General features: G+C 44.9%; 1 protein-coding gene across 1 annotated transcript in view; it reads right to left on the bottom strand.

Annotated features, from left to right (window-relative positions):
- LOC128711057 (uncharacterized) overlaps window positions 1-19,260 on the bottom strand; it is a 118,434-nt gene that overhangs the window by 49,946 nt on the left and 49,228 nt on the right. The window contains exon 2 of the mRNA XM_053805924.1: window positions 3,355-3,505. Coding sequence (XP_053661899.1) covers window positions 3,355-3,505 — 151 coding nt within the window. The remainder of the gene's footprint in view (window positions 1-3,354; window positions 3,506-19,260) is intronic.

Below are 19,260 nucleotides of genomic sequence, written 5' to 3'. Positions count from 1 at the left end.
TGCGTGAGGATATTACCAATGATGGCTGTTAAATTCAATTGGAAAGTTATTTAAATACAAACCATTCACAAGTTCGAGAAGGTGGTTGACTCCTGCTTGAACGTGTCATCCCCAACCGTACACTAACAGAGCATACTCATTAATTTCATCTGGAATTGATTGTCACTCTTTGACAACAGATGGCACGCTATTCATATCAACGACTATCCCTAAAAATTGCTAATCACCTTGTGGTTGTGGTTGATTATTTCGTATAATAAAAATATACAATTCATTGCTAATCTAAATCGTTTTTTTTACTTCATCCAAAAACACACGATCACTATTTGCAATACAATCGCAATCCAAGTGGTGCAAAAAGATCGCGTGGATAAATAGATAAATAAACAAAATCAATCACGCTGACAGTGAGTGAGAATAGATTCATTTGCATGCTAATATGTAGTCTCCATGCTAAACGGTACTTACCCCACCGTAGACAACCAAAGTTATACCGTCTTGAGAAAATCCAAAGGACGACTCCGCGAGAGAAGCGGTACGCTCGCAACAACTTGCTTTGTTATAGGTGGATATGTTTGCATCAGAGGCATCCTCCAACTCGGATCTTTCCGTGGTGTAATGCAGAAGTCACTCTCGTACTATCGTTCAAGCAAAATGTCAAAGCATCTTTTCGCTATCCAGACATGTTTGAGGTGAAATCTTTGAGTAAGCATTTATTTTTACTAGCAACCCCTCAATATATCATGCCTTTCTGCCTGATGCTTATTAAAAGTGACCCACACCAATAAAAAAAACCCCGTGTAGGTCACGTCATTCATAACACAAAACCCTTCCAAAAATCCCCAAACTGCAACACAAATTAACTAACGATGTCCCTCGGTTCAACTTCAACAGTCAGAGACTAAGGTGCGATACGTCCATTCGCGTGGTCGCTTCATTCTTTACAGGTCATCGTCGATTGAATGAAGTGCGTTAAAGTTGTGTGTTTGTTTTTTTTTCTACTTCGTTTTGGAACCCATTGATGCGTTCCATCGAGGTGCCGTTACTTGCACGATCATTTATTTCCGCAGCTCCGTCGGCCGCGCGGTGGCTTTGCGCAAACTTCGCCACGCTTGGCTACAGCAACACCTTACCGAGCCCACCGAAGCCGTGGGGTGACCTATCGAATATGGGCCAGGGAGGTCGTAAAGGTGTTGAGTTTTGAAGTAGGTAAATGATCAAACCGTACGATGAGGAACATCATTATCTTACAGCCATATGAAAAAAAACAGAAACCCCTCACGCAGACACTCAACCCGGCGATGCGCGAAGTGCCTTAATGGTAGAGGCCTCCTACTGAGCACGAACTCCGTATCGATTACCGTGAGTGGTCAGGTGCGGGAAAAAGAACGTAGAGGAACTAATCAACGGTACGCAATCACATGCAACCCAACAAGCTATTAATATTAGCAGCAGGCTTGAAACGAAAGCGAAATCTCGTCCTCTACCTCGAAAACTGGTATGCGGCAGGTCCTCCCTGGCCTGTACCGGTCAGATATCGGGAAACTTCCCCCACTAACCTAGTGACTCTCAGTTTCTACACTGATCGGACGTTCTAGATTATTAGACGTCCAATTGTAGCTTCCTTCACGATCGGAACACGCTACAGAACTATTAATTTTCGTACTCTTCTCCATCGACGAATTAATTGCGTAATGACAGCTTCTGATACGGTCGGCGACGGCGCTACCAGTGTTCGCGTACCACGCGTACCGATCGTGACTCGCGTCTGCCGTACTCTGCCTGAAGGGCGATTTAATTCTTGTTCTTACACTCGCACTTCGCGTTTCGATCGATTGATTTATTGCGTTAGAATGTGAATCAAAGCTACAGTTCATGACGATCTCTCATTTACATCTGCCCCTTTTGTGGATGTGGGTTGTCGTGGACATGAAATGCGCACGAGTCGGCAACTAGTTGCCAATCGTATCGATTCCCTCCTGTAATTAGGGTGTTCATCGTACATATTTATGAACAATAAATCCGATCACGCGTGCAACTATTTCCCTGCAGTTGTTTGAAATTTCTCGACGGCGACCACAGGGGGGGTTTTGGGTATAAGGAGGAAGTTGCAAGATTTATTGGGAGCATTTATTGATGACGGAAAATTGACGCCAAACACCTGTACCGCAGAGACGCACACTTTAGCGCGACCGGGCGGGTGGATCGATTACTTCGGGCGCATGCCTTTTAGCGTCCAGCTTCTATGAGGTAATTGTGGCGAGAAGCCAAGATTGGGAGTAGCAAAACGTTCGGGTGAACATGGCACCTTGTGACGAATCGTCACCGATAGTCGATTCGCAAGTTGTGCGCAAGTAGCTTACGGAGGAACCCGATCAGATTGAGTAACCTTCCGATCAACCTGTCATGTTCAGTCCAGACTAGCCTGATGGACCAACCGGGCCAACTTGTGGCTGACAAGTGAAATGTGCCTACTCTTGCTACAACACATGATCGGGCGCTTAATAGTGGCATTTTTTCTCTCCAATCAATGAAACCTTTACGAGATACGGTCGGTTTTGGTGGAAGTAATTGATGCGGCACGAGAAAAATAAAACGTTGAACCAGTGAAGCGAACGAACTGTGGCTAAAATGGCGTACGCCCGAACAAGGAAATAAAGGCCGGAGAAAGCGCACAGCGCGTTCGGAAGCATGATTTGAATACGTAAACAAACAAGCCGTCTGAGTGACAGTTTTGGAATGTGTGGTGTGGATTTCATTGACACTCGCCTGTTTAAACTCTTCAAAACAGACCGACCATCCCGATTTAGGTGGTAAAGCGTTATCTAACATCACCGACATCATCGATTTTACTACGCACCGGCGCACCCGTGTTAACTAATCAACCGATAACATAATGGCGCCATCTGCCGGAACAAAACTGCCCAGCTGTCATCACCAACTCGGAGCCCCGCAGTAATAAACACTTCATAATAATAATTCCAATTCTTAGCGCAATGTTTGTTGCTTCCGTAATTTACTACTAATTACTAGCTCAGCGGCGTGAATATGATTTTATATGTAAATCGTACTCGATATCGGAATAAACTCATCTAATTATTAGCTTCCACTTCATTATTCTACTGCTAATGTATTGATTTCATGCACTCACAACATGTCTTACTTATTTATGAGTTCAATAAATCATACGCTACTTGGCCGTTTACTGGCGATGCGTTCCGCATATCGCATACGATGTGCATAAAAATTGCATAAACCATATTTCCATTAATTGATTTCAATAATGTTAGCAACTGTTTTCGAAAAGTAAACATTATTCCCCCCGTGATTTGGTTATACACTGCCGTCACTTACCTTGTAGAGCTTCTCCTTCTGATACCAAACGTCCTCCTCTTCCTCCTGTGTGATGTAGGACTGGTCCAGGTTGAGGTCGTCCCGCGAGCGGGACAATATTTTGCGTCGTGACACCATTTCACGCGGCAGTGTGGCCTCTAGGGATCCCAAGCTGCGAAAAGAGTAGAGAGAGAGAGAGCGATCAACTTAGCTCTTTTGCTTGCCGATGTAATTGGATAGATATAATTTTAATTTTAAACACGATTAATATGTGACACAGTTTTGCACATTTGGTTGCGCAACTTTTTTGGGAAGGTTTTTCTGCTACTTTTTGTGTCTGCTGAGTATTGCGGCGTATGATGGATTCTCTGCTTATTTTTATACGCTGTCAAAAGTACTTAGGCACTCAGCATACGCACTTGGAATCGACGAATATCTTACCGACGGGCGGACGATCGGGTCTTTGGGTGGCGTAATCGAAGCGAACGATCGAAAAAAATACCCACCCCAAAGCCGGTTAGCTGCAGGTGCAGCTGTGAAGGTACTCTCCTCGCAATGCGGACACGACGGCGACGATGTCTAGCTCACCCACTATACCGAGCGAGCGTCTAATGTTGCGTATATGTCGATCGTTCCGATGCCTTGCGGATGATTGTGGCAGTCATGGGAGTTGCGTAAACCGTAAACTGACGCCTCAGCTAACTCCGAGCGGTCTGGAGGTCATCAAGGAGGGCATTTTCAAAGCAAACAATGCTGTGGATTAATTTCTGATAAGCATATCTCAAACATGCTTTTCATCAAATCCCTCTAAATCGAATCCTTTCTCTTTTTCACAAAACCCTACAGTCAATCTCATCCCGTGGGATTGATTACGTCCTACTTTTACGGGCAGGATTGATAAAGAAAATCCTGCCTCGATCACGCATGTGCTGCATTTTTCTACTGTTCCGATATGTGGCTTAATGGAGTTTTCGAGTCGATACGCCAAAAAACTGATTTCCATGTGCCTTCCATCGGAACGCGATCAACCGGTACTCGATCACCGCGGGTTAGCGGATCTTTGCTTTAGAGATTCATAAACAAGCCCCAATGTGGGAAAGCAACTGCTGAACGGTGCATCGTGCTGAGAGATGAAAGAAGCACATAAAATTCCACTACCTTCGGATGGTGGTGCCGAACGGTTTCGCTTGGTCAACCGAGGCAGCAGCCTCAATCCCCATCTGAGACCACCTGTTCACCGTTCCATCTTGCGCCAGGCGCTAGAGCCGTTCCGTCGGTATGCGCAATACGTGGGAAATGAATGTTTTCAAACGGTGTTGCTTCACCCAGCGTCAACGCCCATCGTGTCCGTGGCAGTGTTGCGGCGGGTGCGATCGAAAGCAAAATTAGTTGAGAAATCTCCATTTCGCAAATCCAAAACGTCACTACACCGACCGACCGACACCTTCAGAGCAGTCAGTGGTCGGTGAGCCGCGTATTGCGAAGAAAATGGAAAAGATTTCGATCAAAACATAGGCCACTGGACCGGACAAATAATTGCACCGTCACTCGCCATCCGTCCACGGTATTCACTTCATCGTTTATCAAAACAAACGCGCAGTGTTCAACCATTAGCTTTTTGTTTTAAAAACCTCACCATGACAAGTTTGCATCAGATGCTGTGTACGGGATTTTAACATGCCTAATGAGGATGCAATTAATGGATAAAGAAAAAATAAATTCCAAATCGAAAATATCGGATGATCCAGCGATAGCGAAAGGCAATGAATAGACAAGAGCATCTAGTACGCGTACGCCATTCGTTAATATCGTCTCCATAGTCTTCATGTAAGATTGCAAAAATGAGTGGTTGTATCGTCGATACATTGTCCATTTACAGATTAACATACTCGCTGTGAGCAAGAAGAGCGCGCCTCGTTCATAGAAGTGCGTCCCGAGGTGAGTCTAGAAATGATTGTTATTACCCGTTTCCAACACTCGGCTTCGATATCTGCATACTTGCACCTCCAGACTTTGCCCATTTGTTTTTGCTAACGGACCATATAGGGACACTATCGGTGCGGGTTGGGTGAGGCACATCACCCAACTGCTGCATGTGCAGCTTCACATTAGTCCAATTTGTGCTCTAGCAGCAAACTTATCTGAGCGTGCCAAGGTGTATTGTTACCGTAAAGATGGTAAAGGCAAGGTTTTAACCATTCGCGTCTCTATGGCAGGACCTCCAGAGTTGTCACCTCTTCCGGAGGTTAGAACTGTGTTATCGTCGGACCAGAGCGACTAATAGAAGCGAATTGTCCAATCGCCGGAGGAAAGTGTGTTACATAACTTCATAAGCCGGACCAGTTCGACCTTGGAACGGGGATGCATGCCCACAACATCGCGTTCTAATTGGACATTAGTTCCAGACTTTCAACCTAACTATCATTCCAGATTCACACAATGCCCGATGCTACGTACTGGTTCTCAGGGCATGTCCACTCTGCTCAATCTACCGAATCGATCCGCTTCAATTTGGCTATCGTGGTGCCCACAGGCTATGCAGAAGCGTAAACAAACGACAACGAAACAATTAGCCAATGTGGCGGTTTTGTCCACCACTTAAGGGTGCCCACAAAAGGCACGCTACCCGGAATGGATGGTTTCTGCATGTTCCGCAAGGCGTATGCAAAGTTAAAAGAGTTGTTAGCGTACATTATTGCTTCCCTTTTCACCTCGCATCTCAATGGACGACCACTTGAAGCGCACATACGTCCTCTAGGATTACATTCTGGGAACAAGCCAATCTGCATCGTATGTTGTATCACCAAGGAAACGGTACAACGCATGCCAGCCGTTCTTCCCTACGTGACATTATTTTCCGAAGAACTTGCAAGTCGTTCAGCTTCCCGAGCCAGCTCAAGAATTTTTAACCTCCTAAGCAAGAGAAAAACACACTATTTTACTGGGCAAACACCGTTAGAAAAGTGCCGACTTGCAGCTTCCCAGGAACGTGCCGGATATTTGAGACTAATTAATTTCCACCTCCCCAACGAGCATCCTTCAACGGGAGAATCCCAGCAGTGGGTGATAACTTCCTCCAAATAATACACCGTCACCGTTTGGTACATGGAATGCATCGTGAAAGCGCTGCAAATGTCAACAGGCGAGATAAGTTACTCAGTGCCCGATAGCAATGTGGCGGTGGTGCAAGATGCTCAGCAAATGTAGCCTCTCATGTTGGGCACGTTTGCGTGCTGACAGGAGACAGTTTATTGCTGTGTCAAATGCCGTAAAACATGCAGATAACAACGGATGGTGTATCATGTTTTCAAATGGTAGGACATACATTTCGCGACCTGTGGCTACAATGTTGGGAGGATATTAACTTACAAACAGCCCACCATTTCGGGTGAACTAGGGTGCCCAATTAGGATTCACATTATTAATATTCAGTTATGATTAATGCTCGTGTTTTCGTGTGGGAAACAATGAGCCACACACGTTTCGTCGTTTAGACGATGTAATCCAATACCCTTCGGAATAGAAGCCTGTCGTTCGCATTAACGCTAATTAGCACCATTAATTTGGTGAAACATTATTCACAATTCGAAATACCAAAATACCTGCAAACACTGTTTTATCTCGTATTGTGTATGGTAATACATCTAAGGAAAAATCGAAGAGTCTCTAGTGAACGAACCCGGCATCAAGGTTCTATAAAATGACCATCTAATTGCACCTGCCTAAAACGGTACTACCTTCGGTGGAAAATCGAGAGTGAAAACCTTGTCATTCTAATCCGCTGGGAACGACTTAAACATGGCATCAAAACACACGGCGCATGGGAAGATACGAAGAGTCGACCCCACAATGTGAACAATTACACCGAGGCCGTCCGCCGCGGAATGTCACAATGGCCAAAGGCGTCTCAAGGCGACGGGTCTGTCCCGTTCAGGGCCAGATCGGGCTGGCAGATCTCTTGCCCCGGTACACTATTCTCTGGAGGGTTCACTAACGCCACCGTACGCCGATTGTCCATTGAAAGACCGACCGTACCGTCCAGCGAGGCGGCAGCAGTGAAGCGTGATCGGTTCGGTTCCGGTGTCATCGGGCGGGGATCGATCGATCTTCCATCTTGAAATTTCCACCACATCCGGCACGATTTGGCGCTAGATTTGCGAGTCAAGGTTCGTGCTGGAACGATCGTTTCGGCTGGCAGGGAATGGGAGGAGAATTCAATTGATTCTCTCTATTGTTTTGCCTTTCGCCAGCCAGCCCAGACCAATGGTGTTTCTATGCACTCGTTTCAATTATGCTCGATACGGTCTTTCACTGTGGTGCGATCACGTGGACCGCCGATTCGGTGGCTAGTGCATATCCGCCGTTTTCTTTTTTTTCATTCGTGGTCTATGACTTTCAGACCCGCTCATATGCATAATGGAAGTACATGCGTTCATCTTCAAGTCGACGTTGCGCAATGCAGGCAGCCATTGTGGAGTGGCTATACTAAGCGCGAATTGTTCGAATATTTTGTATGCTTATGTTACGAGGGTGCACGATCGAATTGGACCTTAACAGTTCATCATAAATCACGCTCATAATGTGCCCAATAATAACCGTCCCTTCGGGAACTCAATGCGACACGGGTTTCGGGAAACGCTTTTCATTAATCATAGTACCCACCCGTAAGGAGCTTGGAACTGTACCGGCATTCTACCACCAAAGTAACCGGAAGCTTCGGTTCCGGCATGTGTGCATGCCCTCTATCGATGGCGTGATTCATGCCTTCCGTTAAACAACCGTAATCTCCGTCCCGTCGCCTTACTGGGCGTAGCTAAACAAAACGCAAACATCGAACCCACCCGTACTCAATCGAAATCGATGTTCATTTGCATAGTCTTCTATACAAAATATAAGTCTTGCTGATTGCATAGGGCCTGCGGTTTGCTGCAGTACTTCTATTCGTAGGGCCCTACTAATGGAAACACATCACGTCGTGCGACTCGGTGAAAGATCACTATCTATGAGCATACACATAAACGCACGAAAAGATCACCGATGCCCCGATTGCCATCGCTGGAAGAAGTTGCGGTGCGTGTTCTAGCAACCAAAGCATTCCACCAACCAGCATGTTGGCTATTGGACCTGATTTCCCAGTTCTCCACACAGGTTTCGGGGAGGGCATATGTATCGTGTACGTTAGATCACCGTTTGAATGCATAATTAGCAACAAAACCATGTGTGTATGTGTGTGGCGTACGCCATGGCACGTCGGTAAAGATGCATCTTCACTCGGGTTAAGTATTACGAAATGGGACCTCAGACGTGGCGAGAAAAACGATGACGCCTCCGATGATGAGGCCATCGTGCCATCCACTTGAACCTCCCGGCACAGCAATACGACCGCATTCGGTAGTCATCTCGGAGAAGAATTGTGAGAATGTGACTCCGAGGTAATGGTGGTTCTTCCAGCAGCCTTGGTTCTTTTCGAAACCACTCAGAACTTCCCGTCCAAACAATGCATTCGGGTCGCTTTGGTCAGCTAAAGTACCAGCGAGATGCATTCTTGGCCACGTTCGCATGCTTCCCCCGAATCAATCGCCCAAGCTTAGCAGCCTTAGCACATCACAAAAATTATCCCCCGCACAAAAACCGATATATTTTGACACACGAGAGCTTATTTTACATACACTCGAAATGCTCCGGCGTCTACTCAAGTTCTCACTCGTAAACATCTAACCACATCTCGACGCACCAGTGCTAAAACCAAAGGTTGTAGCAGTGTATTGCTGGTGACGTTGAATGTCAAGAACGTGGCAGTCGCTTTTGTCGTTAAAAAAAAACCGGGAAACGGATCCACCACGAGCGAAACGAGAAAGGTCGACGCTTGGGTACGGCTGGTTTTCCGTACGGCGCTAGAAGTCTCCGGCTCGAGGTTGAATTTCTGATCTTGATCGAGTCGCGCGCGCTAACCCTCACGCCGATTTTGAGGATCGTCGAGGTTTTAAGGGTGTGTGAATTCGGCCGATTGACATTCACAGCGATAGATGTCGATTTGTTTCGACAGCTGTTAGATTCGCTTATGTTAGATTTTTTTTTCGCTCCATCGAATGTTTATTGTGTCAATGGGCTTTATTTGGTTTATCGATGAATCACAGCGCGAAAAGGTCATGTGCTGTGCAACAAGTAACATCTCTTTTAAATGGAATGTAGAATATTGAACCTTTAAATCGTCAGACAGTTAGAGAAATGACACATCTATGCGAAATTTGCCGCCACTTTGATTTGGATTTGAAGGCAACGCCACTCATTTCTTTGTGACTTTTCTGTTTAAACACTGCCTAAATCGTGACCTTTTTGTAAATACCAACCGACAATTAACGCTTAACCATAATTATTATCTGAAATTATCGTACTAATCCAAAAGAATACAAAATAACAAGATCACCCACACGGTGACGTAGATAATATTTGTTCTTGCTCAACGTTCAACCGAACATTAGCAAATCAAGGTTGCTTCTCTGTGTGGTACCCGTGAGTACTGTACATCGTTTCTCCAAACGTATACTCCATCTTCCAGTAAAAGATATGCTTTAAAGTACATCCCCAACTCCATCTGAGCACCTACGTACTATTTTTTTGCTCCAGTCGTTTTATCTGTCGTCCATCTGTTCAGCACTGCCTAGTGAACATCAATAGCATCACCGCATACCGAAGAGGCGTCAACATTCGAATAAGATCTCCCACACTGTTTGTATATGGATGCTCGTTTACGATTTCGATTCGGATTGCGTCTTGCGACAGTGCACGACGCTACGATACGGACACCTCCCATTATGACGCCCAAGACACCGCGTGCTGCACAGATCCCAGCTGTTGCATGCTTCTTCTAAGTGGACTCATTAATAATGCGAGCATTTTGCCGTTCGCGTGCCATCGCGTTATTGTGTTGTCACGGTGCAAGAAAGTGATGTTTGCTTCGTGAACCATTGTAGATAAACGTTTCAGGGGAAGATCTCTTAATTCCAAACTCCTGCAAGTGCTCGTCTAAAAGGTTGCTAATTGTTGCCGCTTCAGGCTCTAATGGTGTCATCCAGACGCCCATCAGCCAGCCTACGGTGGGTTCAATTAATTACAAATCGTGTCGTTCTAGCCACCCCCGGGACAAACCATGGCTAGATAGTTCTGGAACGCTGCTTTACGTCCTGGAGGTTCCATCTCAGTACGTGTTTTACCACCTGAATGTCTGGCAGAGTACCACTTGCCTGCTCGGGAAGAATTATCGTCACCCGAGCCTGAAGGTGTGAATGCATTCCAGCGGCTTCTCGATGGGAAACTAATGATGTTAATCAACCTTCCGACAGTTCTATTGACGTTTACTTAAAACGAACTCTGATAAAATGCTTCCTGCTTCTCATAGTATTAACAATCAGAGATACCACCGATGCCGGATCTTCGTAGTTGAAGGACAGCGGTGTTGCAAATTGACAATACAAATAATCTTGCACTAGACAAAACTGATTAGGCAGCTTGCGGGTTGTTCACCCGAAAATTTATATATTTGTCCAAACTGTGATTCTGTATAACTTTAAACTGCTTTAGTACGACGGTTAATAGTGTTGAACATCTTAGGAAATCTTCTTAGAAGTTGCAGCTACGCAAAGTACATCATTCTTTTCATATACCACAACAAACAAAGAAGAAGAGCTTCACCAAGTTCAACATCCATCTGCACCATGCTGGATGTTATTTGCACATGCGCTATTTGCCGAGAAATTGAATAGCAAACAAAATGTGCAAACTTCGCTGACACACAGGAAATACCGATCCATTTATTTCAAATCCGTATGTTTATTCTTCTTCACTGTCCCTTCGTGCGGATTCATTACTGGGATGCTAAATCTTGTCCCGCACCATTTACGCCTTTCATCGGTGAAGCTATGATTGGATTCAAACCACGCCATCAAGAAGCGACTCAATCGGATTCTTTTTCTCGTGAGGGAGACTGTAGGGAGCAACGTAAGAGCGACGGAATTGTTAGTCTTCTGCACACCACGTCTCTTTCATCTGAGTCGTTTTGTTCAGGATGTGGGCTGTTACTACACTGTAAGCTCAACGACAAGTGTAAATTTTGTTTGCCAACAAGACTGCACAGTGCTTCAGTACTGAACGGTAAAAGTCCCTTAAGGTTAATGCAATGCATCTATTTCTGTCGTATTTTTCATGCTCCATGCAGGTCAACAAGCTTTTCTAAAAATATAACCTCTATGTCTTAAAAATATATTCGAGAAAATTTTTTTGCACGTAGCATCTGTCTGGAGGTCTGATTATACTTTACAGAATGCCCTCACATCCGGGTTCTTCTCTTATTTGTTGAATTTTTAAATGCACTAGCAATTAGAACCAGTGCTTCTCGGGAGACTTGTGCCATAGGAAATCAATCACCCGGCATCGGTCAAGTGTGCTACGAGTGCATACCGTCCTAACGGTAGCTGACACATTAGCAAACAGCGACTCACTCACAAAGCAGTTCCATCGCTTTCATCATGACAGTGCAGCATGAATCACGATCGCCCCATGACGACACTGGAAATATTCTGTACCACTGCGAGGTTCTACTGTGGTAGCTCCCATTGGACGAAGAAAGCAGTTTTCTTCATGAGTAATGATTGTTCTGACCTAATAAGCGAAACATCCCACTACAGACGATGACGAATTTGCCTTAATCATAGCATGAGATATTCTTTGTTCTTCCTACCGATTGCTCGCAAAAATGATGTAAGGCTTGCACGTTTCTATCCTGCTGCTGGGTCAAATTCGATACCCTAAATTCTCACACACCACGGCGCTGCAGAAACATTAAAACTCGAAAAATAAATCACCCCTTAAATGGCGTCGTCACGCTTTATGTTAATGATTCCATTACCGCCGATAGCCTGGACCAAACGCCTATTAGCACCCACTTGCAATGCGTATCGACTTAAGGGTGAGTCCGTTTTATCCAAAAACCGAGCTGTAAACACATCCCTCTTTGCAACGACATCTCGTTAAAGTGGTTCTGCTGTAGCTTTTATTACTGTGTTTTTTCTGCTCAAATACAAGCATTTTGGGAGCAAAGACCTCACACTCAGAACCGGAGATCCCACTGGCAACGGTCAGCCTTGCCGCCGCTGGGTGACTTTCTTCGACCTTCTCGCACGCATCTGGTGACAATTAGCGTACTCAGTATGGGCGGATAATTTTATTGACGATCTGCCACCCACCCGCCACTCTCGTTGTGTCGGCGGTTTATCTTTTTGGCGAGGGATCGACCGACGACGAACTTTCTGCCGAGGATGGTGGCAAAAGAACTAGAATAAATTGCTTGGGTAGGTGGATGGGATCATCTGAAGTTCATTGGCTCGCGTGAACGTTGCCTTTTATTGCAAACTCTAAACTAGCGCATGATCGTGATGGAGGGATTTAAAGAATCCAATTTAGGTGATAACTACTTATGAGAACCGCGCAGTAAAAGAAAATTAGCCTCATATTGTACCCCAAAGAAAACAATCCACCCAAAAGACAATAACATGATTGTACCATCAAAACAGACGTTTCACTTCTCTAAAAGAAGACAAACTCTTCTTAGCAGACAGGTTATAATGATGACAAACATCATCCTTATATGATTCCACACTCAAGGAGAGAAAGAGAAGCGCTAACGCCATCTATAATTCAAATAAGTATGATTAATTAACACCTACCAAAGGGTAGACTCACCCGGTAGGATCTCGCAATGCTGACAAATCTTCACCCTGAGGGCAAGGAGGACTCTTCAACTGTTTATCTACCGAACAACGACATTTTGGTGAGTTACGAAAGCACGCTGCGAGAGAGTGTCACTAAAGGTTATTGAGCTGCACAGATGACATTGGAGTTTCATTAGCAAATGCTCATCAGATGATCAACGATGATGCGATCTGTCTTTCTATGATTGTGAGTGAGTTAAAATTGCTCTGAGCTAAATTAAGGTTCCATATTTCATTTAAACAATTCCAAGTATATTGACATTTTTCTTTGAATAACTTTAACATTGTTTACCTACGCTATGCACCACTGGAAAGACGATGAACTCTGACAACCTCTGTTGCATATTTCACATCCCAACCTCTACCTCTACGCATCCGTAAGCACCCACCAAAGATTACAAATTCCCCCACGTTTGCCAATTGCGTAACGATTCACCGAAGATGATGGCCAACGCTAAACAATGTGCGCACGGTGAGTTTCATCATCGCCGATCGGGGAGAGCTTCTACCGATGATGATGCTGCAGCAGGCGGGGTGCTAACCCGATCGATGTCAGTGTATACGGTGAGGCCTTCCTGTTCGACTGCTGGTGGCTGTTGGTGACGCGATCTCGACAATCTCGACACATCTCGCGAGACTTCGCAATCCGATCCGTTACCGGAACCGAAGACCTCCAAATTGACGCCTTCGCGAAGGAGATTGCTTTAGTATACGTGGGGTGGGTTCGTCGCTTACAGCCAACCAGTGAGTGTGGCGATCACCGAGCTAGCTTGTTATTGTTGAACGAACAGATCAACAAAAATAACAACGAATCGGAGACTTTACGTCCAGACTTTTGATATGTGTTTGTGTGTGCGTACATGTTTTTAATGCTACCCAACATTGCATTGTATTCAAATTGCATTTACCATGATAAGTTCCTCTTGGTGTACAGTACAGTCATGCCCGCTCTCTTCCTCAAGCAGGAGCCAGAAGGCAAAACAAAAATGGCAATGGCCCTGGTCGCAAATCGCTGCCTAGATCCGCGATCTGTTCCTCTTTCTCTTTTTCTCTCTCTGTTTCTCTCTCCCTCTCTCGCTTCCTCCTTTTGAAGTTTTTCATCATACCACTGCAAAACCGCATACGAACGCCATTTGGTGATTGATTAGCGGTAATTGAAACCAAAATTGAAACACACCGTCGCTCGTCACGGTGAGTGACGCTGAGTTGAATGGTTGGGTTAGAGCAGGCTATTAACGGTCTGCTTCTGCTGCTGGTACGTGACCACACGTGCATGCCAAGGGTGGTATAGACGCGCCGATGATTGAACAGCCGTTCATGATCGAAATCACGACGTGTACGTGTAACGCATCTCGTGAAGATGAGTTCCTATGCAAAGAGATCACCACAGTATTTGTTTTCCTGCAGTTCTTTTATGGACACGGGAAAGAGCCGTGCCAGATCCAAATTGTAAGTTCTTCCACGCGGCACTACTGACCACCGGAAATGGCGGCTTTTAAAGAGAGGGCTCTGGCACACACAAAACACACACACGAAGGACACGGAGCAGTCACAACTGAGCACAACAAAACAAAAGCTACCTAGACTAAATATTTCCGGTCGGAACCGACCATCATTTCCGAACATTCGCCCAAGCGGCTACTTTTTCGGACACTTTTGTTCAATTTTCCATACAACCCTTCGTTTTGAAGACTGTAATGATCATAATGCATAGATCTTCGCGCGGTATAGCAGTACGGTTTGCGGGGGTACTGTTTTTCAGCTAACTTCATTCGTATTTGACCTCCACAATTAATTCATCGTACGAATGAATATGAGCCAGCCTTAACATTGTCTGTTGTGGGCGATTGGGATGTAATGTTCAAATTTAAGTGAATTTAATGTTTCCTGATGTTTCAAGGCAAGGATTTTCGGATTGTTTGCACTGATTAACGTACTTAAAAGAAATGATGTGAAATCGACTTTGACTCGATGGATGTCTTGTTATCTCCGAATGAACTAGTTGAGTTTAGTACAATTAAGATTTTTTCTTTAAATACCTTGTCCCTACCATTACTGCTATTAACATTATCGAATCGAATTCATTCGTGAGATACGTTTTGGAATGGGGCATAGATTCCACCACTCCATCCCACATCAATCCATCATCCATGAGGTCACTGCACAATCGACCACAAGCAGATGGATTTTCACTCCCCGCTCAGTCGGGTCGCGATATCAGGCAGGTGAAATTAGATTTCACTTTGCCTACAGCCAACTTTAACCACCATCAACACCTCGAAACTCTGGTGCCGATTTTCCACTTTGCGGTCCGGCGATAACCTCAGGTGAACTATACGACACTGTGATAGCAGGTGGTACGGTGGTGATGGAACATATTAGATTCTAGCATTGCCAACATGAACCTCGGAGAACGATCCAGTTAATAATCGGGTGACCGCAAATGATGTTTTGATCAGTCACTCCACAGCAAACCCTCAGGCAGCAGGCTGAGATGCTGCCGTACATCACATCGGTCAGCCTGTCAGCGCCGGTAGGTAATTGAGATGCAGTTTTTTCTTCTATCTTCTACGTCATTAGAGATGGTGGGTGATTTATTCCCCGGTTGGAAAAGGTCACTGCAGGAACCTACAGCAATTGCCCGAAGGATGCATTGGCCACACCGCGGGAATCGATTGCAAATCGTGACTGCCGGGACTCTTGGTCAATCAATCTCGTTTCCCGATCAAACGGTCGATATCATTCTTTCGCACCTCGACGACTTCATTAGAATATATCGAGTGTAGCATGGTGCTTGGTTTTGGAGGAGCTTTTATGCCCTTCGTCGACGAGAACCTGTTGCTTGACCTTTCATAAGTGAGAATAAGTTCTCAGGATCATATTTCCATAACTAGCGAATGTTACCGAACATACAAACCGTAAAACGTATTGTTCTTGCTGATGAATGTGACAGAGTCCACTGGTATTCAAATTTGGCTGTTTATCTTCCGAGTGATTTGTTGCTTACCTGGAATGGAAATAAGAAGAAAAGATATTCAGTATAATGTCACCATACAATATATTTATTTTGACAGTAATACATTGTGTCTGTTTTCTACTACAAATTAATCAAAGTTAATCATTATTGGACATCTTTTGCATAGTTTATCATATTTATCAACATTCACTACGGGTTTCCAAGGTTTTGCGAATATCGTCATAGAGTTGCAACAACACACATCCGTTTACATAACCTAAGTGAATGCTTTAGCTATTACACTCTTCATTTCGTATGTGTGAACAAAATGCATTTCTCCGGAATAGATCGTAACTTAATAAACCATTTTGCTTATGCGTGCAACAATTCCAGCGGTGCGAGATAAAGTCATTAGTAATTCTTAAGAAGCCGCTTTCTCCTGCAGCCAAACAGCTGCATTTAGCACCTAATGAAACAACTTTCCTCCCACCCGGTCTAACCGCAATCATATTGTTTTCCGCGATCACCGTTTGAGGAAACATCAAGGTTGAACACCTCAACATAATACGCCATGTAGAGCAAACCCTAAAACGTCCCTAACACGACCGTGAGCTTACGACGCTCTTCCGCCAAGCGTAAGTAACCGAAAACCCTTCCAACGACGATCAAAACAAAAGCAACAATCACGACCGGATGTGGACGTGAAGCACGATCGTTTCCGCCATCCGTGGAATTGCTCCGAATTCCGCTATCGTCATCGGGCGCGCTATTGTCTTTCCGACGCGCAATCTTTGCGTCTGTTTCACAGTGAAAAAGAAGGAAAAAAAGCATAACCCTTTTTCCGACCGGCCCAACCGTGCAAAGGGGTGCATGCGTTTCACACAGCGTGCAACACGCATAATTAACTCGGTGGTCGATTGTAAAAGTCGAGCATGTGCATAAAACCCGTATGAACACACGAAATCGACGGCGTGCAACACAGACACAAGACACGCTAGGAGTTGAGTGGTAATTTAAAAAAAAACACACACACACATTCACTCCCTTCTTAGACGCATTTTGACAGACGGAACAGGTGTTGTGTGCAGCAGTTCATTGAAAACCCCAACAACAACACTGCTGGTGCAGTAAAAGTTACATTAAATCGTGCTGCACGATTACCTGTGTTGGTAGTAAGGTTGGTTCGAATTTTCCAACCACCATTACTGACACCCGTACCGTTTGCCAAGGATAATGATCACAAAACACGAGCCAATGGCCAATGAAGTTGGGGGAGGGAGGTCTGTAAAGTCATACAATCGATAGGTTTTCTTCACTAAACAATGCAAACAAATGGAGTAAACAAATGAGAAGCATGGAGCAGCCGAATGACCGAGCAAGGGCGCGGTTTCCATAGTTGGATTTCACGGAAGTGTGGAAATTGTTGCCATGTTTTTACATCTGTACGTCTTCAATCAACAAAAATTCCAACCTTTTAGTTTCGCTATAGTGAGGCGCGCAAAGGCAACACTCTGAACACCACACACTAGTGGGCTGGTGCAATCGCTAAGACACGTGGTCGTGATTGAAGGGGTTGGAAGAGATGAGAGAGGAGATTGGCAAGGTCACAAAGTATTTCAGTGGGGTGCTGTAGACGGCAACTGACTTTGGTCGTTTGATCGCAGACGAGGATTTGAAGCTCAAAAACAACAGGAACATTAATAAAATTCCTCCCCATTTTCGAGATCCATTCCCTGACCTACGGCAAGAAAAGGCGATACACCAGAACAGGCTATTTCTGTTTGAATGTCATCTATTTTGTGGACGTTTATTGAAGATATACGCCACGTTTCAACCTTTACGATCGCTGATATACTTTTTTCATGGGGAATTTTAGACTCAACTGCAACAATGACTTTGCTCCAATGATGAGAATTGTATCCAGCATCTCAAGAAGAGCAAAAAACAATGCACCTCATAATACCCACCGACCACTTCTCCATCGTTGGCCACGCTCAATGGAAGGAAATTATAAATTTTTCCCACCTGCAGCCATTATGCCATCGCTTACCGCAGCCGATGATGGTTGCCACAGACGGGAAATCTGCCGACGATTTCGGAATGAATTGATGTTGCATTCGCGCGCAACGGATTACGCCAGAAGAATGCTCTCTTACCACAATGACCAAAAATAGAAACAATTACGCGCCGACGCAGAAAACTTGACCGAACTTCAGTAGGATGGGGCAGACGATTGGCTGGCTATCAAATTATTATTCTTGAGTTTTTTCTTCCAGCTAGGGTTTATGTGTTTAAACGGTATCTACAGCTACTTTCCTTTTCGTTTCACTGCACCAGCAAAGCAAAGGGGAGTAACGAAACCTTGCTCATGTCTAATGACATCATGCTGAAGAAAAAAGGTCAACAGTAGTGATCTTGTCACTACCACCACTAACCGCGAAGATGTTCTTCGTATTTGTGTTCTCCGCACATAGACTGAAAACCTGTGTAATGCCCCAATTCGCAACTTGTTGTCCATTTATTGTTCTTCATGCTTCGGTAATTTTGCTCCCTTTCTTTGCAGGGACGTTTAATTTCTACGCCCTCTTTCGTTGGTCGGCTCACACATTCTCAACAACCGTTCAAGTAGCACAAGCTACCACATCAACGAAACACACCACAACCTCAAGACGGTCACTTTAAATAACTCCTCCTTGAAACTAACTGGGTGAACTTCTGAGAGCAGTTTTAATTACTGCCACCGGGCATCTCAAAATTCGAGTGACCTCTGGACTAAAATTAACCTGCCATCAACAGTTGCCAGCTGACGACGATGACCTCAATTTTTACACTTCATGCCAAGTGTCCATCCGACTTGGCTTGCATATCGCTGCGAGGTTCTTTTCGGGGTGACATGCGTGAGCTAGCCGTGATTGAACTAATCGCTACAACGAGAGGCATTGCCGTTTTAAGCCGAATTCTGGCTACTCCTAGTTTTCGATTATATCAGACACTGTGATGGCGGATAAAAAACGCTGCTTGTTTTTGAGCTCCATTCATACTGCTTAAATTGAGAGTTCGAGCTGTTTTTTGCCGTTGCTCTTGAGCAAACCAAAACCGATTAAAAATGACTCCATTCAGATGATCCAAGCGAGCGATCTAGATGACAACAAGCATAACATCACCGAACGGAACGCACGTACCCCTGTGCAGAATGCTGAACTC

The sequence above is a fragment of the Anopheles marshallii genome, chromosome 3 (assembly GCF_943734725.1).
Source record: "Anopheles marshallii chromosome 3, idAnoMarsDA_429_01, whole genome shotgun sequence".
Lineage (NCBI taxonomy): Eukaryota > Metazoa > Arthropoda > Insecta > Diptera > Culicidae > Anopheles > Anopheles marshallii.
The sequence above is the reverse complement of the archived record's forward strand: the minus strand, read 5'-3'. Positions and strand labels throughout refer to the sequence as shown.